A 26,893-nucleotide genomic window follows, 5' to 3' on the forward strand; every position below is an offset into this window, starting at 1 on the left:
ATTAAATTCTTTCTAAAAGCTGGTACATAAAGACAATTTCTTAAAACTAAATTTCTATTTCTACTAAAAGACAAGTAGGCGTCTCCCACTGCAGTTGCCACCTTAGTAGCATTGCCCATGTATGCAGTAATCCCCTTCAGATAGTCGTCGGGTTTCTGGAACCCCTCAAGGAATTGCAGACATGATCGATGGCTCCCGTATCTACACACCAGGTCTTGGTAGATAACACCGCTAAACATGTTTCAACAACTAGAGCATGAGATATACCTTTGTTTTGGTTCCTACGAGACGGTCCGCCTTCCAATGTCCTGCTTGCAGATGAAGCATTTGCCCTTGACTTCTTCACTCGACTTTAAATCCCGTACTCTAAGATTTATTCACTTTCTTTCTTGAACCACTTGTTTCTTCTTCTTCTTTCCTTTCGGTTTAAGTAGAACCATTTTCAAGATAGTGAATTTGAGCATTGTGATGAAATAATCCTTCGAAGTTCCGTCAGGAGTTCCGCTAATGAATAAACCCTCTTATTCATATTATAGTTCGCTCAAAACTTCTAGGTAGCGTTTGGAGGATCATATCGATCTGGGTTTCCCATCAATTTCTCCTCCAAGGATCTGATCTCGTTCGGATAAGCCATCATCTTTAGGATATGATCCTTACGGGAGTACCCTCTTGCATGGTGGCTGTCATTATCTTTCTCATGGCTTCTTGCCTAGAAGCCCTATCCGATGACCAAAGAGTTCCTTGAGATTGTTCATAATATCATAGTCTGTTGGTAAATCTTGATCTTGATGTTGTAATACATTTGACATTGAAGCCAAAATGTAACACCGCCATCTCATTTACTTTTACCCATTTCCTATGATATTCAATCTCCTCTTGGGTAGATTCACCAATAGGTATGATGGGCATTCGGTTGAATATCTTTCAGCAGTAAGAACAATGTCCAGGTTTCTTTTCCAATCTATGTAGTTTGGTCCAGTAAGTCTATTCTGTTGAAGTATGATGGACAGTGGGTTGAAAGACATCCTAAGAATCACAAATAACTTTTGGTCAGAACTCTAAATTTAGAATAATATTGATTCCTCAAACAATACTATTTTAAATTAACCAACACCTAAAAACACCGTGAATTTTGTATGCCACGTTAGTATGGACGTATACAAATTCAACATTTGTAAAAGGAGGGTTTTATCCCATTAATTTTATTATCTTGTCAACCTAACTTTTTGACAAATAAAATTAATAGTTGGTATCTTTTGGTCACACATATAATAGCAGTGACTCCGTTGGGGAGGATACTATTAGATGTGTCTAAGTGTATACCATTACTTGACACTAAGTCCATTAATAAGATTATGCCCCTTCCGTTGGGGAAGATCACACGCTCTTAATTAATTTCCTATAGTCATCCAAAAATGGAAGTTTGTTCTAGTGATCCACAAACAAGCTCATCCGTTATGGAGGAAGGCACTCAGAGCCAACGCGCAAGCTTGTTTGCATCACTTACAAACCAGTAATGGAGACCATGAGATTTATTTAAAAATCTCTCTCCCACTTAGTTATTTATAAATGAGGAATTTTAACTATGCTAGCCTACTTAAACTTGTAAACTAACATGCGCACATAGCACAATATAAAAGCAATAAATAGAAAATTTAATTTTCAACTATTATGGCTTTTATCTCTAATTGTCCTCCGTGTGTTGTCATCCCAAGCTGCTGCCATATTTGGCCACCGCCACCGGGTCTAGCTGTCGCATCCATCTTGCTCCTAGTTCCGCTGCGCCTCTGGTCCTTAGAAGGTTCCACGCTTTGCAAGATTCGATCCGCGACATAAATAGAATTTTACATTTTTGATCCTATATTCCATAAAAGGAATGTACATGTATCTAGATCAAAAATAAAATCCTAATAAAAAACTAAATACAGCTCCTGCTGTATTTTAATACAATCATGCACACACATTAAATGCCCTTGACATGTCCAAGGGACCAATCACACACATAATAACTAAAAGCCATAATAGTTGGATCTTGCATCCACAAAGTTAGCACATCCTACTATTATCCTGCCTAAATTATGTATGACATGTGCATAATTAAACTAAATACCAAATACACAGAGGCAAAACCCTAGCTCTGATACCAATTGTTGGTTGCTACTCGGAAAACCTATAGGTTCCACTGTACAAAAATTTTGTACAAAGGTCTGAACCTTTTCCTAGCTACCATGTGTTCTTTTAAATTAAATTTTGGATCGCCTGCGGAACTTAACACGTTTGATCCAAAACTTAATCTATTTGTTCTTTTAGGTTTTGACTTGGATCTCCTGCGGAACTTAACACGTTCGACCCAAGTCTCCTTAAGTTATTAATTCCATTAAATATTAATTTCCATAAAAAGACTTTAGGTTAACCAAAGAGAACAATCAAATCACAAGGAAAAGAAAAAACAAAAGAACACAACTTCGAAAAAACATATTCGAAATTTTAGAACGTAAGCCTCTTGTATTTGGTATTATTTCCATAAATAACTAGCATGATGCGGAAATAGAAATTACTAGTTATACCTTGTAGAAAAACCTCTTGATCTTCTACCGTATTCCTCTTCTAACCTCGGACGTTGTGTGGGCAACGATCTACCAAGATGAGAACAGTTGTATCTCATGAAGGCACCCTTACCCCTTCTTTTATATTCCTTGGCCTAGGCAAATTAGGAAATTTATTTACAATAAAATTTCCTTAATTTCCTTGACATGATTTATTTGAGAAAAATAAAATAAAATTTCCTAAATAAACTCTAATGGCCGGCCACATCAAGAGGAAGCAAATTGGACAAGTTTCAATCAACAATTAAAACTTTCCTTATTTGTTTTCGGAAATTTTAAAAAATAAAATTTCTCTTTAAAATCTCTTCATGGTTAATAAAAGGAAATATCTATAATTTTAATTTTATTAACATGTGAATAATTTTAAAGAGAAAATAAAAAATCTCTCCAATCTACAAATAAGGAAAGAGATCTAATCTCTTTCTTTAATCTTTTGTAAATCTTTTACAAGAGAGATATTTTAATTTTAATTCTCTTTAAATTATATCTTCTACATAATAATAAAAATTAAAATTAAATTTCTTTTAATTTAATTATGGCCGGCCCTACTAGCTTGGGGCCGGCCACCTTAAACCCAAGCTTAGGCCGGCCCTAGCTTGGTTCCCAAGCTAGCTTGGCCGGCCCCCTTTAGGTGGGTATAGAAGGTGGGTATATGTGGGTATAGTACTCTATAAATAAGAGGCTACGATAGGGACCGAGAGGAGGAATTGGTTTTGGTCTCCCAATAAAATTAAGCATCCCGTGTTCGCCCCGAACACACAACTTAATTTTACCAATGATAATTCATTCCACTAGAGAACTATCATTGAACTACCGCACCAATCCCAAATTACATTTTTGGGCTCCTTCTTATTATGAGTGTGTTAGTCTCCCTGTGTTTAAGATATCGAATGTCCACTAATTAAGCGAGTCACTGACAACTCATTTAATTAATATCTAAGTCCAAGAGTAGTACCACTCAACCTTATTATCATGTCGGACTAAATCCACCTGCAGGGTTTAACATGACAATCTTTATGAGCTCCTCTTGAGGACATTCTCAACCTAGTATCTCTAGGACACAGTTTCCTTCTATAATCAACAACACACACTATAAGTGATACCATTTCCCAACTTATCGGGCTTATTGATTTATCGAACTAAATCTCACCCATTGATAAATTAAAGAAATAAATATCAAATACATGTGCTTGTTATTATATTAGGATTAAGAGCACACACTTCCATAATAACCGAGGTCTTTGTTTCTTTATAAAGTCAGTATAAAAGAAACGACCTCAAATGGCCCTACTCAATACACTCTGAGTGTACTAGTGTAATTATATAGTCAAGATAAACTAATACCTAATTACACTACGACCTTCTAATGGTTTGTTCCTTTCCATTCTGGTCGTGAGCTACTGTTTATAATTTATAAGGTACTGATAACATCATCTTCTGTATGTGACACCACATACTATGTTATCTACAATATAAATTAAATGAACAACTACAAACAAATGTAGATATTTAGACCAAATGTGATTCTTTATTCATAATGAATGTTTACAAAGCTTAGGCTTTCAGTATACACTCCAACACCTAATCTCCATCTAATTGTCCTAAGTGTGTGACCCTATAGGTTCTTGTAACGTTGGCAATGACCTAAACCCATTTAGGAGCATAAGTAATGAGCGGTATCTAGCAACACATCATTACTACCCAAGTTACAAGAATGTCGAGATCCGACATCACCTTGTGACTACCAATTGTGACTACTCACAAAATAATGACAAGTGTCCTTCTATCCTAGGCATCTAGATTGATCAATATGAGGCATAGACCGTGTCATTCTCTAATCAATCTAAATCTTGAACTCCAAGTAGACTCACTCGATCAAATGAGCTCAACATCTAATGTTGACTCATTTGGGCATGACCATGCACTTAGTGGTCTCACTCTATCAAGAATACCGATGTCGCTCTCGTCATATGGGAGGGATAGATCTCATCTACATCACTCACATCCCTCTACATAATTCGTTATATACCCAGTAATCGCCTTTATAGTCCACCCAGTTACGGGTGACGTTTCACGAAACCAAAGTACATAACTCCTTATGTAGGGATCCATGGTGACTTCAGGTCTAAGGACTAATAGTCATACTAATAGTCACATGAGAAAGTATATGACACTCATATAACGATCCATGATACTTTCTCATGGCGGGCCATTCAGTATACATTCTCTAATGCATACCCATGTGTCAGCTTGATATCTCTATATCCATGACTTGTGAGATCAAATCATCGAGCTGACCTACATGCTAGTCTTATTGTATTAACATTGTCCCAGAATGCTAATACTCGACTAGGAATGATTTAGAGTAGTGTTCCCTATATCATCTCACTATCGATTCAACTAATCGATTGATATAGGTATGAACCTTCTACTCAAGGACGCTATTATACTTAGTCTATTTGGCACTAATATAAATAAGTATAATAACCAAACAAATGCCTTTATTAATATACAAGAATATGATATACATGAGTCCATACAATCATCAAATGATTGGCTCTAGGACTCTAACTAACACGTAGTGATCACTTTTCAGGTCCATGTTAGCAACGGTTCAAGCATTCGGACATGGTCCAGGTGCTCAGATATGAAAAAAATTCTATTTTCCAGCCGTTGCATGGAGATAGAGTTTGTCTCGTTGGAGGAGCTCGGAGTTCACCACATCAACAATGAAAAAACTGGATCAGAACACTATAAATAAAGCTTTGGTTCACTTAGTTGAAACACAATACTTTCTGTACTTCGAATTTCTTACTTCGTCTTTTATAGTTGTACTTTCAACGTTTATACGAGACTTCTCCACTTCTGATGATTCGTGAAAAGAGATTGTAGTGAGCTTGAATTGTCCTGGAGTAGTAATTTTTTGATTACAAACTAAGTAAATCTAATTGTCTCGTATATATTTTTTAATTTCATTTTAATTTATTTAAATATTTATCTAATTTCAATGAAAAAACACGTATAAATCTAGTGCACAATGATTCAATTAGTTGTCCCATCATAGTGTTAGGCAAAATCCCATGTAATTTATCGTTTTAGGAAGCGTGGGCCGTCTCAGAAAGAGTGACAGTTCAATTTTTACCATATATGAGAAGCAAGTTTTTAGCTCAGGAAATGGTGTGACGGTAGTAGTAGGGATCTCTAATCCGTAAATTACGGATAAGAGGATGATCTATTGTACGAGGATTTTTGATTTGAATGAACTCTATTTTTAAATAGGTGGGATTTATTTAAATCAAGGATCTTCATACAGTAAATCATTTCTTAGTCCGTAATTTACGGACATGAATATCCGTGCTCGTGACGGTAGGATTCCAATCAGTTTTTCAATTACGAAAGAATTGAATTTTAATTTTAGTAAATTAATACTAATATATTTGTTAATGAATGATTAAATTAAAAATATTGGACTGATAAACTGCCTATTGTTAGCGTTCACTCTATCTTAATAGTTGATTAAAAATTTCCATGGGGCATATAAGCAATTTACTAAAAACATTTATTTATTTTTTATAAATAACGGAAAACACAAACTGTATTATTATTCTTATTTATATAGAAATCTTCGAAAATATTTTTAAATGGAACATTATTCTTCAATTTTAATTTGAATTTTTTAAAACATTTTTTTATTTGGATTAAATTTTTGTTTTCAATTTTGTTTTGCCATACTATTCATCCATTCTTTACTCGTTTTCGATCTCAACCACAAATTAAATCCAATCAGGTAATCCAACCATATGGTCCATATCCGTCTGATCAATCAAGCGCCTCAGGGAATATTCAAGCCCCTATATAATAGAGCAGTTAGCAAACCCTATTTTTCGTTGTTACGCTTTGGCTCGTTACTTCCTCGTCGCCCGCCGCTCGTCGCCGTGCAGTCGCAGCCGCCGCCGCCGCCGCCGCCATGGGTCGTATGCACAGTCGAGGGTAATATAATGCTCTAAGCTATGCCTCCTCGTATCCTTCAGTTTGTAACGCGTTTCTTCTCCCTCGATTTGTTAATCTCTGTTTTTTTTGGGCTATAGAAAAGGTATCTCTTCGTCGGCGCTTCCGTACAAGAGAACTCCGCCGAGTTGGCTCAAGATCTCTCCCCCAGATGTGAGCCATTTTCTCCTCGCTCTTTATATTCTTCTGGATTTTTTTCCCTCAATCATTCTTGGCGCTCGATGATCGCTGTCAGGTTGAAGATAACATCTGCAAGTTTGCCAAAAAGGGATTGACGCCGTCGCAGATCGGTGTCATTCTTCGTGATTCTCACGGAATCGCCCAGGTCAAGAGTGTTACTGGGAACAAAATCCTCAGGGTTCTCAAAGCCCACGGTATCATTGAGATAAAAAACTTCCCATTTTAGAATCTTGTTTCATCTTGGCCTGTTTCTATTCTTTTTATGGATCTTTCTTATACGAAAGTTTGTTCCTTCCTTTGATGTGGATGAAGGTCTTGCACCGGCTATTCCAGAAGATCTGTACCACCTGATTAAGAAGGCTATGGCAATCAGGAAGCACTTGGAAAAGAACAGGAAGGACAAGGACTCTAAATTCAGGCTGATCTTGGTGGAGAGCAGAATTCACCGCTTGGCACGATACTACAAGAGGACCAAGAAGCTTCCACCAACATTTAAATAGTGAGTTTTCAGCCAGTCGTTTATTTTATTGGGTAATTCTTGAAATCATATTAGTTTAGATCCTAAAGCTACTTCAATAACCAAATGTTTGTATGAATGTGTCGCAATTCTTAGGTCATAAATAATAGTACAAATAGCACTTTCAATTTCATATCCATTTGATGTATACACTATTTCACAAAATTTTGGCAGTAAGTCTTCTTTTCTTATCATCATAAATAATGAAATTTTCCATCAAGAAAAACTAATTACTTATATGCCATGTCATCCCAACTATTATCAATCAGGATCAATTTATGTTTAATGTTGATGTTAATTAATACAAGTGGGATATAATCCTAGAGGATCAATAGGGTTTATGGTTAGAGTTGAAAGTGCAAGTGGTAGTGGGAGGCCAAACAGTGTCATAGTTCATGCAATTAGAAGTGATATAAGAAATGTAAATATTGTTAATGTTAATGTAGCTTTCCCTAGAATTCAACAGAGAATCCATTTTGCCAACTCTAGATAGTTGTAACTAACACAAGTCATTAACTTGGCGATGTTGATGTGTAGATCATGCCCTCTACTTACAGGAAGTTAGAGAGATGTAATGCATTTCCATAAGATGAGAGTTTTGTTATAAATGAATTGATCTTTACATAGTCTGAACTTTTAGATTTTATTTTCCAGTTTACTTTGTCCGAACTCTTATACCGGAGCTAGCAGTTCAATGTCAATACATAATAAAAATCTGTTCTTGTCTTCTAATATTTGATAATACTGGAACGGACAAGGATTCTCTTATTAAACAGCAAACAATTATTCAAAATCCCATTTTTTTATAGATAAGAGTTGACTGGTCTTTTGGTTCGTGTTATTTAAATTGGATTTATATTTCTTCTCATTTGGTGTTCAAAAAACACTTTTTATACTTATTTGGTTGTTTGCGCTTGATGTTTTGAATATGTTAATTTGAGGTTTCAATCTAATATCTGTTTCATTGCTTTCATGCAGCGATGCAACTACCGCCAGCACTCTAGTGGCGTAGATAATGTGATTGGAAATCATGGTCCGATACTTATTCTTGATTCAACGCACAGACTTATTTATTAAACGAGAAGAATTATTGTGATGGCTAGTTGTTTTATCCATCGAATTTTGCAAACTTTTTCAGATAATCCTACCTTTCACTCTTTAGTATTTTATTAAGTCAGACGTGATGGCTGTGCCTTAGCTAAATTATTTCTTGATTCCGTGCGATCAGTCAGTTTTGATGTCTATGCTGCCTTGCGTTTTTTTTTTAAATTTCCATATAATGCTGGAGTTGTCTGAGATTTTAATAGGCACATCAATTATAATTGTTCATGATTTTACTGCTTTTTTACGGACAGATAGAGGGTGAACTAATAAAAATTTATCACAAGGTTCATAATTTAATAACAAATATAACATTGTTGGTTTTTGTTATCACTGTTGCTTTTACTGCTACGGAGTGACCTGCAAGAAAGTAAAGTTTCAATCACTTAGCGGAAAGTCAAGTTTGCAATCAAGTGATCAAAATTGGTAGAAAAGCAGGTTGGTGTTGAACTCTACAATTTTCAATCTTTTGATTCTTCCTCCCATTCTGAGTCTTTAGGTATGTCTGCTTTATATTTTTTTTTAAGCTAGCAGCAGGTATCCCCTTTTTTTTGGCCGACTAATCTCACTAATTTTGAGGACGATAAGTCAGGCATGTTATATTCCCGTCCAAAGTTCCGACGGCAGTTTCCACTGCCAGCATTCAACCACCTTGGATCTTCATTGTGCTATCCATTTGGATGGTCTCCAATTGCCCCGTTTCAGCCGTGAATATTCAAAACTATGTTCAAGATGTTAGGAAATTGGAAGTCTCACGAGTCACTATTTCCATTCAAAAACTAAAATTATTGGAACGTAGACTTAAAGAGCTGCAACTGCTAAGCAAATTTGAACGTGCAGTTTAACATCCCAAGTTTGTCATTTTGTTAGAGGAAAATACATTGTATTGTAGTTGGAAATTAAATTATGAATGTTTGGGGAATCAAACTTATGAATGTTTGGAAGATTACATGCACACGGGTGTGACCTTATCGTTGCACTATAGCCCGAGGGTTCCTAGGATACTAGGATTGTTATGTTATAAGTTGTAAAGGGTGTTAATCCTAATCAATGAATTTGCCTAACTATACTACATCTGCTGCCAACCAAATGTAAGATCCAATTTTAAAAATTATTTACCTTAGCAATCTCCACTTCATCTCCTTTTTCTATCAAAATCTTTCGTTAATCGACAGCACCGGTAAATCATAAGCTGGGGTCTGATAGCAATAGCTGTTGGTCTACCAAGTTTAATTGAATTGAAGGTGTCAACTTACTTATTAAGATTATAGCTAAATGTATAATGTTTCCTTCTCCAGCCACGTCTCCGGCTTGGACACCACTCCTACTGCCTTGTCCCTCCTCTGCACCTTCCCTATTACGCCTCTCTCTAGTCTCTACTAGTCTACCTCTGCTCCCTTAGAGTTTTCCACAACGCGATGAGAGGCCTTCCGACTTCCTCTTCCATCCTCTTCTCACGGCTCCTCTCGCTGAGTCGACGAATCCCGGAACATGGATTCACCTCCCATAGCAATCCCTGGATCGGAGTTCGTTGCTTCTCCAGTGGTGTCTCGGGGTCTTCGTCAGACCGGCGCCGAGGTGAGTACACCACCGCACTGTCTTCATCTCTAGATGTCATATCCTTAGCGATTATCCGTCAAACTAATCCTTCCTGGATTTTCATCGTTGCTGGATCAGACTCAACGGATACCTCATATTTCTTGGAATTTGTTAGGGCCTAACGCATTTGGCGTTTGAAATACTTTTTTTTTTCCTATTCCATTTCTAGAGAATGAGATTCTAGTTTGCTCTATCGGTAGTCTGAGGGACACACAGTGGGTTACTTCTCCTGAATTTTGCCCTTGGCATCCCCTAGGTTAGAAGCAGCACGATGTTTGACTACATCATGATTTGCAAATGTTTGGAACTCCGAGCAGGATGATATCTGAAAGAGGAGGTATCGGGAATGTGTTTGGCAGGGTCTTGTTCCTATTCTCAAGTCAAAAAATTCCACTAATAAATAAATAATAAAAAACATTGTGATGCAAGAATAGGTTGCGTACCTTTGACATGGCGATCAACTTAATCTTCCTTGATACGTGTTGCAATATGAGAATGGTGGTAGACCATCAACTTAACTTTTTCATAATTATGAGTAATGAAATGTGCTGATTGCTTTCTCTAAATTTGCTTTCAGTCTCCATTAACCACGTGGTTGTCCTTGTTTGGCTGGATTTGTTCATAGATGGGCATAATCCACTTAAGATTTAATCAATTATTAGGTTAAGTCATGAGCTTCTAATCAATTGCCAATTGATTGAAAGTCATATGAATCTAAAAGATTCATATGTCAATATGAGGACACCTGGGTATTTTATTTTCATAAAAGATTCATATGTCTACAAACTCAAGTATCCACTCTTAATCATTAATATATTTCTAACTTGAATATTTGACCAATTAAAAAACTTAATTTAATTAGCAAATTGTAAGCCTATTTTACTCACCATAAAAATTTAAAAATTTGTCATATTAAATAATTTTGAAGAAGCTTTAAAATATTATAGAATACCAATGACCAACTCAAATGCTTCTCAAAAGAATTTTTTCCATTTAATTAGTTCGGAAAATAAAAGTGATATTGAGGGAATTATTCAATTTTACCAATGAATAATCAGGAGTTCATCTGATTGAAAATTTCATATAAATCAGCTTAAAAAGTCATTCAATTGTCATGCATGAATAAAGATTTATCAAAATTAGTATCCAAAGAATCCCAAGAGAATGTTAATTTCTTGTACTGTAATATAGTTATAATTTATTCATAAACAAGAAATTTAGATAATTAAACATTGCACATCTCAATTCTCTAATCCATTAATTAAATAGTTTAATATTTTTTTAAAAAAAGAAATTAAGTAACGTTGGAAATCTAACCAAATCAACACCCTAAAGTCTTGCCATAGCAACTAATGTGCATGTAGCAGGTTGGACATCAGCTGCTGTTTGTGTTTACTCTTTTGTATTCATTTATATCTCTTCTGTGTTACACTTACATATGACTTTCTTTGAGGCATGTACTTACGTCTCTGGAAGTTCTATGGCAAGAATACACTTTTTTATAACTATTAGTGCCAGCTTTCTAGTTTAAGCTTCTTGACTATCTTTATTCTTCTCCGTTTATTTGTCTTTCTTGTTACTCCATTTTGAAGGTCCGCTGGTTCAGTATAGAAGCATGGTTAGTGAAGGAAAACTTAAACATGATATTTATCAGGAAAAGGTTGCTCTTGAACTTGAGGAGTTACTGGGAAAGCTGCAAAACTACGAAAAGGAAATGGAGGATTACCATGTATAATATTCAAATTATCCGTTCAATATTCTGTATTGATATGCTTGTCAAGCATATTGTATTAGCATTCCTCTTACAAAATACCTTCTTGTACTTTCATTGTCATCAGGTTAAATTGGCAAACTGGAAGAAGAGTAGAGAGAATGAAAGGCGGAAACTCCTATTAGAAGAAGCTGATCATAAACAACAAGGCGGTGTATGGATAGATACTAGGAATCACAGGAAGAGTTTTATTGGCAAGTGGATCTCAAGGTAGGCATCATTTGTGATTCTCTTTTTTCCCTTCTGTTTTTGCAATGTGTGAAATACAGAAATTGCAAGCAGTAGCTAACAAAGTATCGGTCACCCATATTTATACTGATATGCAAATCTGACAATGACTAGGTTACTAGAGCAAGCATTGTTTCACAATAATAATCTGATCCCTGTTGTTGCTTTGCTATTATTATCTGTTTACTTTTTTTACAGAGGTAATCAGGAATGTTGTGGTTTTCTACCTTGTGATAGTCATGCCTTATAATTAAGATGGCAAATTTAGCAGCATGTAATGTTTATTTTTGGTATTAATAGTTATCTTCTTTCACATGTTAATATTTATCTTTTTTTTTTTTGAGTTGTGAATTCTTGAATTTGTTTACAAAATGGTCTAAGAAGGAAAGTGAAGTGCTCAAAGATGTTGAAGCAACAGTATGACTTTCCTCTACTTCATCCTTGCGTGGTGATGAATATTTAAAGATGAAAGTGTCAGTTCATAATAATGAATAAATGGTCTACTTTAGTTGAGTACTAGATGAAGGTAGCTGAAGTGTCATTTCTTGCTATCCTTGCTATATATGGAAAGGCTTTCTAGTGAAATAAATGGATTTTCCTCTAATTATGATGTATTTTTTCAATCTCTCTTCTCTCTCGTGCTGGCCTGTTCTAAAATTATGTTCTTCCTTGGTATATGCTATTTATGATTATGACTTAGGAGAAGGCACCAGAATGTAGAACCAGGTGTTGGAAAGATGGTCTCATATCTTAACCGCGAGAAGAAGCTAGATTCACTAGTTGGTATCAAGCCAGTTCCTCCTCCATCTCCAAAAGGGATATACTTGTATGGAAATGTTGGAAGTGGTGCGTTATTGTCTTTTTTTCCTTGTAGTTGTAGCTTGTAAACAATAGATGTTGTAGTTTAGTCAATTCACTTTTTCTATGATCCTAAAATGTCCATTGATAATAAAAATCAAGTTCCTTTCTACTTGAGGGATCGTTTGTGAAATTTTCTCCATCAGGAATATTTTGCATTTCAAAATCAATTATAACATGCTTTAATCATTATTGGTTTTAGGCAATCTTTGCAGTTTGTAGGCTAGCAATACTTATGTATAAAAGGACTAAGAGGATATCTTTGCTGATGCAGGAAAAACCATGCTAATGGATATGTTTTACTCTGCCACTGAAGGTACTGTTAAACATCGTAGACGGTTTCACTTTCATGAGGTGATCCTTTTTCTCTTCTTTAATTGTCATATGACATTCATCACTTGCCATACTTTCTTAGTGTGTGTGTTGATAAACAGATGCATATGTCACGTATATGCAGGATCACAAAAATTGAGACAATTATTTCATTGACTTTCAAATCTGATGATTCTAATTGGATGGATGGTCCTTGCACCTTCAATTATTTAATTTTGGGTACATCAAGATAGGAAGAAGGCTAATTTCATGTCTGTTGTTTACTTTTACTCTTTCTTTGATTCCCTCGATGGTGCTTGCTTTGTATACAACTTAAATTTCTCCATGCTGTTCATATCATCATAAGTTATAGTGCACTTGTGACACCATAGTTTAGTTCTACTTAAGGAATTATTGTGACACCATAAGTTATAAAGAGGGTTTATAAGCTTATATATGTGAGTGTTTTCTTGTTTAACACACATTGATATTTTAATTTTACATTTTCTATATTGAGTCCTACATGTAACTATCCCTTTACAATAAATGCAATACCATGTTATTTTATTGTTAGGATTTTTCCTGCAACAATACTCCCTATGTGGAGGTCGCAATTGCAATACAACAACAACAACCCTCCCTCTTCCACTTTGATTTTTTTCTTCTTCCTGGTGATCCCTATTTCAGAATTCATTCGTTATCTCTCACACTGTAGCTTTCATTCTTCATCCTTCAGCCCAGCATGAGACCACCTCTTCCACTGTACAGTTTCCTTCTCGCACGAAACAGGCATGACATCATACTCAATGCTATTTTTATAGCACGGTATTGACTGTAGTTAGACAAGCAATTGGATCTGACACTTTTAGATGATTCACAGCTTAGCTAAATTATTGAATTATCATTGTACTCACATGGTAACTGAATGTAATAAGATATTCCATTTTCCCTAAAATATAGCTAAACCCAAAGAGACCCAAATCCAATTGCTTCACTTTTTTCAAAAGAGTTTCCATGTATCCTTTGTTTTTGTTGCGCTAATCCCATCTATCTGTTAAAAATTTGTTGTTCACGTTTTTTTGTTGTTCACGTTTTCTTTGGCAGGCAATGCTTGAAATACATGAGCATATGCATGAAGTATGGAAGAATCAAACAGTGGATCAGTCTCAACAGCCAACTGTTTTTAGTTGGATAGATGGTCTCCCATTTAGTGAGAAAGTCAAAGAATGGTTGATCGGAGAAGAGAGATATAGACAAGAAGTACATACAAAGCATATACTTTCTGCTGTAGCAGATAAATTTTTAATTGACAGAAAAACAGATGAGACTGGAGCAAGCATACTTTGTTTTGACGAGATACAGGTTTGTGCAACAAGCATGATAACTACTGCTAGGTTACTTGTTAAGCACTTTTTTCTCATCTAGGATGTTGTTCTTTGATTTAACGTTCTGATAACACCACCAATTCAAATGGACCTAACTTCTTGTTGTTATTGAGATTGACTTGAATGAATCAAACCTTAAAAGTGTTGTGAACATGGAGTGAATGTGTTTGTTTCGAAATTAAGATGGGCAAAGTTTCTAGAGCATGCTGCATGCATAAATCAGATCGACACTGGTACATTTTTTCTATTGACAATGTAGCACTCAAATTACTATTTATTTTAGCAATTTATTTATTAGATAGTAAGGCATTGCTGAAAGATTGAGTTTGTTTCATGTTGTACAGACAGTTGATGTCTTTGCTATCATTGCTTTATCTGGTATTCTCAGCAAATTACTGAGCACTGGTACAGTTCTTGTCGCGACCAGTAACCGGGCACCAGAGGAACTGAATCAGGTAATCATCTATCTGCCATCTTATTGGGTTGTGACATTTTATTCCTCTATTACGCCCATATTCATATAAGGTTGCACACATAGTATATTATTGTCTTTTTTTATGCAAGGATCTAAGAACCTCAGCTATTTTGATAGGTTGTTTCTCAGCATATTTCATTTTGACCAATGAGGTATTGCTATTTGTGTGAGGTTTGAAGTGATACAGTGCTCTCACTAAATACCTACCGCTGAAAACAGAAAAAAGTATGCATTTTTAATACCATTGTGCTTTAATTGTCTATTTGGACCTTTGTTGTACAATTTTTTTTTTTAAAAAAATATTAATACAGTTCAAATCCTTCTATCCACTTGATGTCTGGTCCTCGTTGTTTTACTTGACCTGTTGTATGACAAAATGGTTAGGATCAGTGTTAGCTTACTTGAGATATGAAACAAATTGCAATTATCTTGGGTCATCACTCTTATCATTATCACAAATGCCGAGGGTGCATATTTTGTTCCAGTGCATTATAACCTAGTTCATATGCATGCTTTTATTAACGTTAGACTCATACTTTTATTAATGTTTGACATATCTCATATGCATGCTTTTATTAATGTTAGACTTATACTTTGTTTGCTGCCAACAGTGTCTTGTCAATATGTTTTCTAGCTATTTGGATACTACAAATAATCTTTACATTTTAGTTAGTATGTTAGTCTTTTGAAGTACTACCTTGACTTTTTAATAACTATTTTATTTGAAATTTTAGGATGGTATGCAGAAAGATATATTTCTTTCTTTTTTATTGAAATTGGAAGAAAGTTGCCAGAAAATCTTGGTTGGAAGTGACATAGACTATCGTCGCTTAATACCAAATAAAAGGATGGATCAAGTAAGCTTAAATTCTTTCATTGCTAATTCAGTTTTTCTTCCTCTGTTAATAACTCGCAGAGTGTTCATGGAAAGGACAAATATTCATAGATGTGATTTTTTAGTACTTTTTACAAGGTGCCATTATGCTAGCAATATCTGTCCTACATGCTGCTGGATGAAATTTGTAGAATTTGACAGGTCAACCACACACATGGAAGAAAGTCATGGAATGTAACAGATGACTGCAATGCTAAAGGCTTGGTCTTAGCTAACAAAAAGTAGATTTTTCCATTTCAGGCTTGGTCTTAACTAGTTACCATTTCTTGCATACAAAATAGTTAAATATAGGTCTTAACAAACCTCTGCAAAATTTTTGTATGGTTTTCGTGAATCTGAATGCACAGGAGAAAAATCTGATACCATGACTTGGAGATATCCACTTATTTACAACCTAAATAGTAGTCAGATGGACTCCACATTTTGTAGATAGATGATAACCGGCTGAATTTAATTCAAAAGTAAATTAAAATAGCACGAGATCTTTTAGAAATTGGATATCATTCAACTTTTGCCAACCTTGATTTGTCCTAGCACAAATACTAGAGTGCTTTGATTGTTTCTGACATATTTTCACAACAACCTCAGGCACACCTTTCGAGTAATCCCATACCGAAGACAGCTCAACCCTAGGCGGAATCAACAATGTAAAAATTGAGAAAATTCGAGGATTGTTGGGTTCTCTTGATAATTGGTCTAGTGCATGCTCTTTGACTCTCTCATGTATTCTCTCGCTCCCTTTTTGTATGAATACCTCAAATAGTTTTTTTGATAACTCATAGATAATAGACTTTGGTGCCACATAGCACATGATTCCCAATTCTTAAATTTTCCACACAACCTAGCCCAAGTAACAGAAAAATTGTAGTAGCTAATGGATCTTTAGCTAATATTGATGGTTTTTGAAATATTCACCTTACTCCTAGCCTTATCCTTAAAAACGTCCTCATATACCAAAACTGTTTGCCAACCTTATTTTCGTTAAAAAATTAACTACTGAACTTCACTGTCATGCCATTTTTTTCCTCTTCTTATTGTGTATTCCAAAATCAAGACTCGGGGAGGAGGATTGGACTTGCTAAGGAACATAGTTGTCTGTACTACCTTGAATCAACTAAGAAGAATAATTTGTCTTTGTCCTTTCATAGTTCTTCCAATATAGACAACATTTGGTTGTATCATAAATGTCTAGATCATCCCTCTTTTAGAGTTTTAAAGGTCATGTTTCCTTATCTTTTTCAAGGATGGGATGTTTCTAAATTTCAGTGCGATGTTTGCGAATTGGCAAAACATTCTTGTGTACCCTTTCCTATGAGCAATAAAAGAAGTTCTATTCCCTTTCACTTTATTCATAGTGGCATATGGGGTCTTAATATTTTCAATGTTTCTAGGGCTCGATGGTTTTGTCTTCTTAATTGATGATTGCACTTGGGTTAAATGGTTGTTTCTCCTCAAATAAAAATATGATGTCAGCATTATTATTCTAATTTCCACTCAATGATTCAAAATCAATTTGGAGTGTAAATTAAAAGCTTGATAACACTAGAAATTACTTCAACCAAACCTTGTCCTCTTATTTCCAATCCCAGGTTCATGGTTCATCTTGTATTCATACACCCTAACAGAACGGAATAGCAGAAAGAAAAAATGGACATTTACTCAACACTACTCGTGTCATTCTTTTCCACAATAATGTCACTAAATCCTATTGGGGAGAGGCTATCCTTGATGCCACATACACGATAAACAGACTTCTCTCACATGTCTTAGGCAACAAGAGTCTCATGCAACTCCTTAATGATTTTTATCCTTATTTCCGAATCACAAATGGACTTACTCCTACGATTTTTTGGTACACTGCTTTTGTCCATATCCACAGTCCACTACATGATAAACTAGACCCTTGTGCCATCAAATGTGTCTTGGATACTCATCCACTCAAAAAGGGTACAAGTGTTACCACCCTTCATCTCAAAAGTTTTACATCTCGACCGATGTTACCTTCTTCGAACATATCCCAATTTTCTCCAAGTCCTATCTGTTGAGACCTTGATGGCCGGCTAGGGGAGGGTGCATAGCTGATCACCCACGATGTTCACTTCCTATAACTTGTTAGCGCACAGTGGAATACAAAAACAAAACTAACAAGTAGAAAGCTAAACCCTATAAGACAATAAACAAGAAAACAAACTAACACATTGTGTTTAACGTGGTTCGGAAATTAGGGCTCCTACTCCACGGCTGTCCGTAAGGTGGACGGTCTCGATTCGTTGGTGGTGGATGACTCCCCGAAAAATCTCGGCTAGCTCAAGTAGCTCCTTGTGGTTGGAGAAACCTTGCTACAACTTCGCACAAGCACGCTTGATCACACGAGAGCTTGGATGACTCTAATAGGGGTTAACCACCTCTATTTTCGTCAACCATGGCCGACCACCCCGAGTTCTATTTAATAAAGCTCAGGAGAAGACACAAGCTATGTTTCCCGCCACCAGTCGAATGGTGTATGTACCAGTCGACTGGTCCTCTGTGGAATTCAATCGTTACAACCCAACAGCTCGATACCAATCGATTGGTACAAGAACTAGTCAACTGGTGTAAGGACCAATCGACTGTTCCACATGGGTTGAGCGAACAGAGACATGTCGTTCGCTCCCTAGTCAACTGAGCCCGTACCAGTTGATTGAGCCTGTACCAGTCGACTGGTACAACCACCAGTCAATTGGTCAAACCCTAACCCTAGGGTTTTGACCTTCGAGTACATTCACTCAGCACTCATCCTTGCTCGACCAACCTAGACCTAATCTTCTAGTCTCTTCCATCAGCCTCGCGTCCCTTAGATGCCTCCCCATCTTTTACGCCTTGTCTTCAGGAGTTTCCTTCGACCTTGTCCTTTTGTCGGGTCTTCCTTTGCCAAGAGGCTCCTCACCTCCGGGACTTCAACCATTGCCAAGTCGCACTTGGACTTACATTTCCAAGACTACATACTTGGACTTACACCGCCAAGACTCCACTTGGACTTTCACCATTGCCAAGATTACACTTGGACTTTGCCTTTGCCAAGATCATACTTGGACTTTTCTTGTTGTACCTGCATCCTGCATACTCACAACACATATCAAATACGATAATAAGTCTAACTTAAACCTTTGCTCAAACATCAAAACCTAGGGTCACATAGATTGCTCCAACACGATCCTCAAGGGGAGATTTCAGTGACAGAAGATAGCACTTGTGAGTCATTTGAACCCATTAACACTCTTGATTTTCCTCCTACTCAAGTCCGTACTGAATCACCTACTATTCTTATTCCATCTAGTGAATTACCTCCATCTTCCTTTCCATCCAGTGTTTCTTGTGATATTCCAAGTACTCCTCAAGTGTATTCAAGGAGAAAGGCTGCTTCAGAAGCGATACAAGTCCAAGATCCTCAACCACAAACCTCCGACCCTGGGATTATGGTAAGATCTGACCCACCTTTACAACTTACTAAATCATCCACCGGCTTCCTTGACCTTTCCATTGTTGTTTGAAAAGGTACTAGAGAATACACCAAACACCCTCTCTACACTCTATCTTATTATGTTTCTCTTAAACATCTACCACCAGCCCACAAAAGATCCATTGAGAGTCTAAATACCATGACTATTCTCAATATTATTTCTAAGGCATTGTAAAAAGGGAATGAAGAGATACCATGAGGGAGTAAATGGATGCATTAGGAAAGAATAAGACATGGGAGGTTGTTGAGAAGCCAAAGGGGAAGAATATTGTTGATTGTAAGTAGATTTTCACACTAAATTATAAAGCAGATGGATCTCTTGAGAGATATAGAGGTAGGTCGGTGGCAAAAGGTTATACTCAAACCTATAGGGTAGATTATCAAGAGACCTTTGTTCCAGTTGCAAAAATGAATACTGTGTTCTATTATCTTTGGCTACACACTTCAACTGGCAACTCCTACAGTATGATGTGAAGAATGCATTTCAACATAGAGATTTAGATGAAGAAATTTATATGAATCTCTCACTAGGATTTGTAGCGATACTGGTAACAGAGTGTGTAAATTAAGGAAGGTTCTTTGATTTAGAAGATTAAAAGTCATGAAGAAGTTTGGGTATAACCTAAACCAAGGGGACCATACTCTCTTCGTTAAGCACTCAACTGTAGGGAAGGTGACAACTCTTCTAGTCTATATAGATGATATCATTGTAACCGAAAATGACGAAAAGAAAAAACATGATCTTAAGAAGAAATTTGATAGAGGAATTTGAAATAAAGGAATTGGACAAATTGAAGTACTTCCTTGGTATTGTGGTAGCACTCTACCAAAGAAATTTTTATTTCTCAGTAGCAGTATGTGACTGATCTGTTAGCTGAAATAGGGAAGGTTGGGTGTAAGCTGATTTCTAGTCCAATGGATCTAAATCACAAGTTATACGGTGTGTTGCGAGTAGGTCCCGAAGGTAATGTGAGATCGATAGTCAAGATGATGTGGCAGTCAAAGTCAAGGTGAAGTGACGGTCAGAGTCAGAGTATATGCAGCTGAACAAGTTACTCTCACCAGGGCTCAGCTCCCTACTTCTCATCGCTAAGGCTCTTAGCATATGATCAGTCGACCTAAAGTGTTGGTCAGATAACTCTCAACATAAAGTCGGTCGACCTTAGAGTCGGTCGGGCTTACGAGGCCCAGTGCCTCACTTCTTAGTGCCAAGGCACACAACATGCGGACTTAACGTCGATTGAGCTTTCAGAGCTTACAGTCGTTCGGCGCTAGACATTCAAAACATATGGCCGGTTGGACCCAGCGTCGGTCAGGCATTTAGAACTTAGTTCCTTACTCCTCAGATGCTCAGAGCTCAGTTCTTTACTCCTTAGAGGCAAGGCCTCCACCATATGGCCGGGTGACCCAGAGTGCTGGTCGGACCTTCCGAGAGTTGGCTCCCCTCTCTTCAAAGGCAAGTATCACAATAAACAACCGGTCGGTTAAAGATCTGATCGGACCTTCCGTGACTTAGCCTCACACACTTCAAGGGCAAGGCCTCTATCATATGGTCGGTCGACCCAATGTGTCGGTCGAACCCATGAGACTGAACTCCTCACTTCTCATATGGCAGTCTCCCATCATACGGTCGGTTGGCTGCAAGTCTGGTCGGATTGTCTTCAGAAGACAACATTATCAAAAAATTGCAACAACTTGTGAATAACAACTATTCGTCAGGGAATATTTTGCTACCCTAACATATACATGTAATGGAACCTTCCTCCGAAGGTGGTCGTACATCTTCCGTTAACTGCGTTACTTACATATTCTTAGTTGTTTCATTATTGCAAGGGTTATGAAAGACGATTCATATACATGTATCGAAACCTTCCTCAAAGGGTGATTGTACATCTTCCATTACTCGACATATTTTGACACCAAACATTTTCTGACACCTTATTATTACGGAGGTTCTGAGGGTTAGTATAAAAAGGGGTCCTCTCCGTTGACCAAAAAACTTGAACTGGAACTGGAGGTAACTTGAATTTTTACATTATACGCACTCACGCATCTACGCTACTATTCATCTTCTTCTCCATTTTTGGCCACTGTTCTAACTTGAGTGTCGGAGTGCCTGCCTGTGCTAGGGACCCCATCCCTAGTTCTCGTTCTAACATTTCCATTTGCTCTCTCTAGTGTGCGCAGAAAGGAGCATTCAAAGTCATTTTCTTCCACCTCAAAGTCTTCTCACAGTCAACATCAGAGTCATCTACCCAACACGCCATCTCCCCCGATTTCAGACGGAATCAACAAGATAGGAGAAGCTAAGGAAGAACCAACTGTCGACAAAAGGATGTATTAAAGGTTGGTTGGTAGACTCATATACCTTGCTCACACTTGTCCGGGCATAGCATATGTGAGTATAATCAACCAATTCATGCATAATCTAAGAGAATCTCATCTTTAAGCTGCTTATAGAGTATTACATTACTTGAAAGACACTCCGGAAAAGAGAATTTTGTTCAAGAGAAATGAGACACTAGCTTTAGAAGCTTATACAGATGCAGACTATATAGGTTCTGTAGTGGATAGAAGATCAACTATAGGATATTATACTTTTCTTGGTGGTAATTTGGTGACATGGAGGAGCAAGAAACAAAATGTGGTGGCAAGATCATTTGCAGAATCAGAATTTAGGGTTATTGCTCAAGGATTATGTGAACTACTCTGGTTGAAGATTATTCTGGATGATTTAAAAATCAAATGGGAATGTCCCATGGAACTCTATTGTAACAATAAATCAACTATCAATATTACTCATAATCTTATTCAACATGATAGGACTAAGTTATTGAAATTGATAGACATTTCATCAAGGAAAAATTAGAGGTAGGATTAGTGTGTATATATATCATATGTTCTTCAGAACTACAATTTACTGATGTGCTAACAAAGGGACTAATAGTTTTAGATTTCATGATCTTATGGTCAAGCTGGGAATGAAAAACATCTATTCCTCAGCTTGAAGGGGAGTGTCGAATCGCTATGAACAACTTGCATGGACATAAATAGTAGAAATAAACAACTACGAGCACAAAGTAGGAAATCTCTTAAATTTTAGTTAGAAAGATATCTTTAGGAATAATTAGTTTTTTATTTTCTCATCTAATTTTTAATTTTATCTATTGTAATTTGTATATAATACTAGGCATTCCCAGTCTGGAAAATAAGAAATTTTCCCACATCAATTCTTTCCACAATTACAGCTATAGTCTGTTACTTGGACTGTGTATGAGTAATAACATGGGTGTGAATCTAAGTGTCCAACACTCTTGTTTTTGAAAATTTTTACAAGTGACAGATAAGGCATCTAGTGCCCCTTCTGGTGTTGGAATTGCTGAAATGTTAGTATTTGACATGGGTATGGAGAGGGAAAAATGGAATCCCAAGAACCAGAGGCTATACCAAATCAATCAGGAGTGGAGATAATTTCTTAAATGCGAAAAGTCTTTTCTTTTTCCAAATTTGCTATTGTGAATCACCTTTATGTTTTGTTAGACTTCAAACATATTGAGCTTGATTCTTGCCTGCCCTTTTCTTGGTATGGAATATGGATTTTTCTAAATTTATAGTGTGGATGTTTATGTTTAATAGACTTCAAATGTGTCAATCATGATTCTTGTCTGCCCTATTCTTGGTATGGAATATGTTTTTTTTTTCTAAATTTATTTCATAAAGGTCATGTACACTTTGTGGCAAGGTAAAAGTTGTCTGGTGCAACTTAACTTCGATTTTTGCCTTGTGAAAATGCCCTGAATTACTGGTTATCAGCATTGTGTTCTTGTTCTTCTAACACATGTATCCTAAGTTATTGACATACATATATTACAAAAGAGTCAAAGGATGTCATGTGATTGTTAAAGTTGGACATATATATTGAAGTTACCTTCGTAGTTGTTAACAGATGAAAGTCAAAATAGCTTGACATATACCTGCAGGTATACTTTTTCTGGCCTTCCAACTCTGATTCTTGCAGAGAGTATGAAGAAACGTGGCACAAAATCACTGGGAAGGCTGGAGGGAGGATATTTTCCACAATTATTCCTGTGATGTTTGGGAGGTAAGCATTACTGAAGAAAAAATGGCATCTTACCAAACCAGATCCCTTATGTTCCCTGTTTACCAAATCACACTGCTCTATTTGATTTTTACCAAATTATGCCCTTGTCAAGTTTTATTTTGGTTCTACCTGTTCTTGTCATATTCCCTCAAAAATTGAAAATTGGTTTTGACCATGCAAATTGATTTAGCTTGCAATAGGATTTATGCACAACATCAATTCTTGTGTCTTTTCTTTTTCATTCTAAAATGATCATTTTGTGGCTTCTCACTCTCAGAATAGTGCATACGACTGAAAGTTATATTTCAAATAAGTTTTCATTGTAAAATTGACACAAAACTGATCTGGGAGCTGATTTTATCTTGCAGTGTGATTATTGAACAAAATTCAATTTTTTAATTCCTTCTAACCCAAATCGTCATCTTTGCGGTCTCTCTCATCCTAATTGTGCATAAACATAAGGATTTGGCCGTGCAAGCTAATTTCAGAATCAACTTGCTAGCTGAACTGGTTTTGGATTATGGAGGGAGTTTGAAACAATGGGTAAAAGCAGAATAAAATTTGGCAAGGGCTTGATTTGTTAAAAATAAAATAGAGGGGCATGATTTGCTAAGATGCTAATGAAAACTCAGTTGTGAGAATGATTTACTGAACAGATTTCTCGAAGTTCCTGAAAGCTGTAACGGAATTGCAAGATTCGACTTCGAATACATATGTGGCCGCCCAGTAATACTTTTCTTCAATTTATGATCATATAGTTCTTTAGTGATGCAAATCTTTTTTATTTCAATCACTTCATTACATTCCCTATTTAGGTAACTCTACCACAGAGATAAATCTGTTAGCAGACTTGGTAAATCTGCATTAAATTATAACTATCTGCTGCACTCAGACTAATGCATCTACGAAGAAAGTTTAGTCTTTTGGCATAAGCTATGTACTTATTCTATTTCATATCAGGTCGGGGCAGCAGATTATATTGCAGTAGCAAGACATTATCATACAGTTTTCATTTCTAATATACCAGTCATGAGTATGAGGATTCGTGACAAGGTATTCTTTTACGCTGATGCTCTTCCTTTTATTGTTTTAGTGTTTCCTTTGGTGGTAATTTTACTAGTGTAGGTTGCTTTGGTTAGTTTTAAAATTTGCCCCCTAAAAATTTGGTGGTAATTTAACTAGCTTAGGTTGTCTTGTTTTCTTTCAAAAGAGCAGTATTGTCCAGGTAATTAAAATCTATAGAAATACTTTTGAGTTCTTTGAAGATCACTTCTTTCCTGTTTATTCTGTTTCTTTAAAATGATTTCTCTTGATAATGCTAATAATTTACTATTGGGAACATTCAGGCACGGAGATTTATTACATTGATTGATGAGTTATACAACCATCATTGCTTGACCTTTTGCTTAGCAGATAGTTCAATTGATGATCTGTTTCAAGGTACAGATGAAGGAACTCTTTTTGATCTTGAGAGGTATTTATTCATTATTAGATTACTTCTGCATATAAGGAATTACTAGAATGTATTTCAAACAATGTTTTGTGCAGTTTCCAGTTTGAAACTGAGATTGAAGGTGGAAAGCTACGGCGAGATGTTTTAGCAGAAGGCAGTGTTGGCTCAGGAGCTTCTCCTTCAGGAATTGTGTCTTTGTTGTCTAGCCAAGAAGAGATGTTTGCTTTTCGTAGAGCAGTAAGTACCTGCATCATTAGTTTCTTCCTATTGTTAGAATACCATGGGAAGTGATTTTTGAGCTATATTTGGGCAAAAATTGAGCAATTTATGTGATGAAAGATGACAATTGATGGAAGCAATTAAATTTCTTGATTAGTATTTTCTACCAAGACTTCCTGCAGATGTTGCATGAACTTATCCACTCGTATTATTTTACCATAATCTGGAGAAATGAAAATGTACAACTTGCTTAGTCCTAATAGATCCAGATTTTCTGCTTGAATGAAAGTTCTGAAATTTCAGTTTAACAAAGCTTGCGGAAATTTTTACATATAGCTTCAAAAATAATTACTTCTATTTAGAAGTAATTGAAACTTCAATTAAGACTGTAGATAATGCATAGGGAAATCTGCAACAACTTTGGTATGGTTAGTTAATAGTTTCTGCTAATGATTCATGAATTTTCACTGATGAATGTGCTGGTTTTTCCCCTAATACATCAAAGAATCTAATTTAAGTGTCATGAGCTCTAGATGATATCATGAGATAGCCATTAGGCGTGGTTCTGATATTTGATAAAATAACAAAATAGGTTAACATATCACAGATGTGCTATTAAATATAGTTAATAGAAATATAATTGGGGGGGAAACTAATTTTTATTACGTTTTCTGGTAGGATGTTTTCTGCTGAAACTCTTGACAACTAACCATGCTCTATGTCAAACCTTTGATGTTTTTTTTTCCCTGCAGGTATCACGCTTGATTGAAATGCAAACGCCTTTATATAGGGAAGGGGTCAAAGCCTTTCATCTCCTGTTCCAACAACGCCACAACAATCGACTAACAAGATCAGCTCCTGTTTCCTACAATCCATCGTTGTGATGAGAACTATATAGTTTCCATAGGAACAAGAAATAGCGTGCTTATTCAAATTATTATTCTGATTCCTCTCAAGGCACCATTATTTTCTTTTATTTATTTATGCCATCCTTCCTTATGAGTTGGCTTGAATAAAGAACTCGTTGAGAGCTAAACCATCTTAAACTTAGCGCAACAACAACCTGAGTTCATGTTCTTAGGAGTGTTGAATGTAGTGTAGTCCTCACAGAGAAACATACGGCTTGTTATTTTCATCTATTCTCGATAGATGTTGAAATGTGTGATTATCAACTATATTCTTGAAATCCTTTTTAAAGTTTCTTGATGTATTTTTGTTGTTTTAATTCTTGGACCAGATTAAATAGTGCACGAAGGCAAGTAGCACTACAACAAAAATGACTTTTCGCAGCGCGCAAATTCGCTTTCCGCAGCGCGCATTGCATGCTGCACAATTGAAAGCTGTTAAAAGTTCTATGTTATTGGCAGCGTGCCTTGCATGCTGCGAATATTATTATTTACGGCGCGCAACGCATGCCGCAGAAAATAATATCCGCAGCATGCGTTGCACGCCGCAAATATTATTATCCGCAGCATGCAATGCACGTCGTGGAAAATAATATCTGCAGCATGCATTGCGCACCGCGATTAAAATACATATAATTTTCACTAATATTTATTTAAAATATATAATACAAATTTAAAATTTAGACATTATCCCAATTCATACACCACTTAAAATAGAATAAAAATTATAAAATAAAATCAAAATGTGAATACATAATTTTTATTCATCTAATAATCATT

The 26,893-nt window shown here is 36.1% G+C and overlaps 2 protein-coding genes across 4 annotated transcripts; both read left to right on the forward strand.

Annotated features, from left to right (window-relative positions):
- Window positions 1-6,489: 6,489 nt before the first annotated feature.
- Window positions 6,490-8,553, forward strand: LOC122008020 (40S ribosomal protein S13-like). The gene is made up of 5 exons (XM_042563595.1): window positions 6,490-6,596; window positions 6,695-6,767; window positions 6,850-6,988; window positions 7,107-7,293; window positions 8,290-8,553. The coding sequence occupies exons 1-5, from the start codon at window positions 6,574-6,576 to the stop codon at window positions 8,321-8,323; spliced, it is 456 nt and encodes a 151-aa protein (XP_042419529.1). The 5' UTR covers window positions 6,490-6,573; the 3' UTR covers window positions 8,324-8,553.
- A 1,126-nt stretch (window positions 8,554-9,679) lies between these two features.
- LOC122011826 (AFG1-like ATPase) lies at window positions 9,680-26,394 on the forward strand. Of its 3 annotated transcripts, none has more exons than XR_006120040.1 (14): window positions 9,680-9,990; window positions 11,604-11,740; window positions 11,850-11,992; window positions 12,711-12,856; window positions 13,143-13,222; window positions 14,285-14,542; window positions 14,910-15,020; window positions 15,775-15,897; window positions 23,415-23,536; window positions 24,193-24,262; window positions 24,497-24,589; window positions 24,883-24,976; window positions 25,085-25,226; window positions 25,961-26,394. XR_006120040.1 is itself a non-coding variant. In XM_042568218.1 (14 exons), exons 1-14 carry the CDS (start codon window positions 9,831-9,833, stop codon window positions 26,090-26,092), a joined length of 1,845 nt encoding a protein of 614 aa, XP_042424152.1. In that variant the 5' UTR covers window positions 9,682-9,830; the 3' UTR covers window positions 26,093-26,394. The 3 variants fall into 3 exon arrangements, 2 of the variants coding, with proteins under 2 accessions (XP_042424152.1, XP_042424153.1); XM_042568218.1 differs by having other exon boundaries at window positions 9,682-9,990; window positions 24,883-25,010; XM_042568219.1 differs by having other exon boundaries at window positions 9,699-9,990; window positions 11,666-11,740; window positions 24,883-25,010.
- The last annotated feature ends 499 nt before the right edge of the window (window positions 26,395-26,893 follow it).

This window comes from Zingiber officinale, chromosome 8A, assembly GCF_018446385.1.
Source record: "Zingiber officinale cultivar Zhangliang chromosome 8A, Zo_v1.1, whole genome shotgun sequence".
Lineage (NCBI taxonomy): Eukaryota > Viridiplantae > Streptophyta > Magnoliopsida > Zingiberales > Zingiberaceae > Zingiber > Zingiber officinale.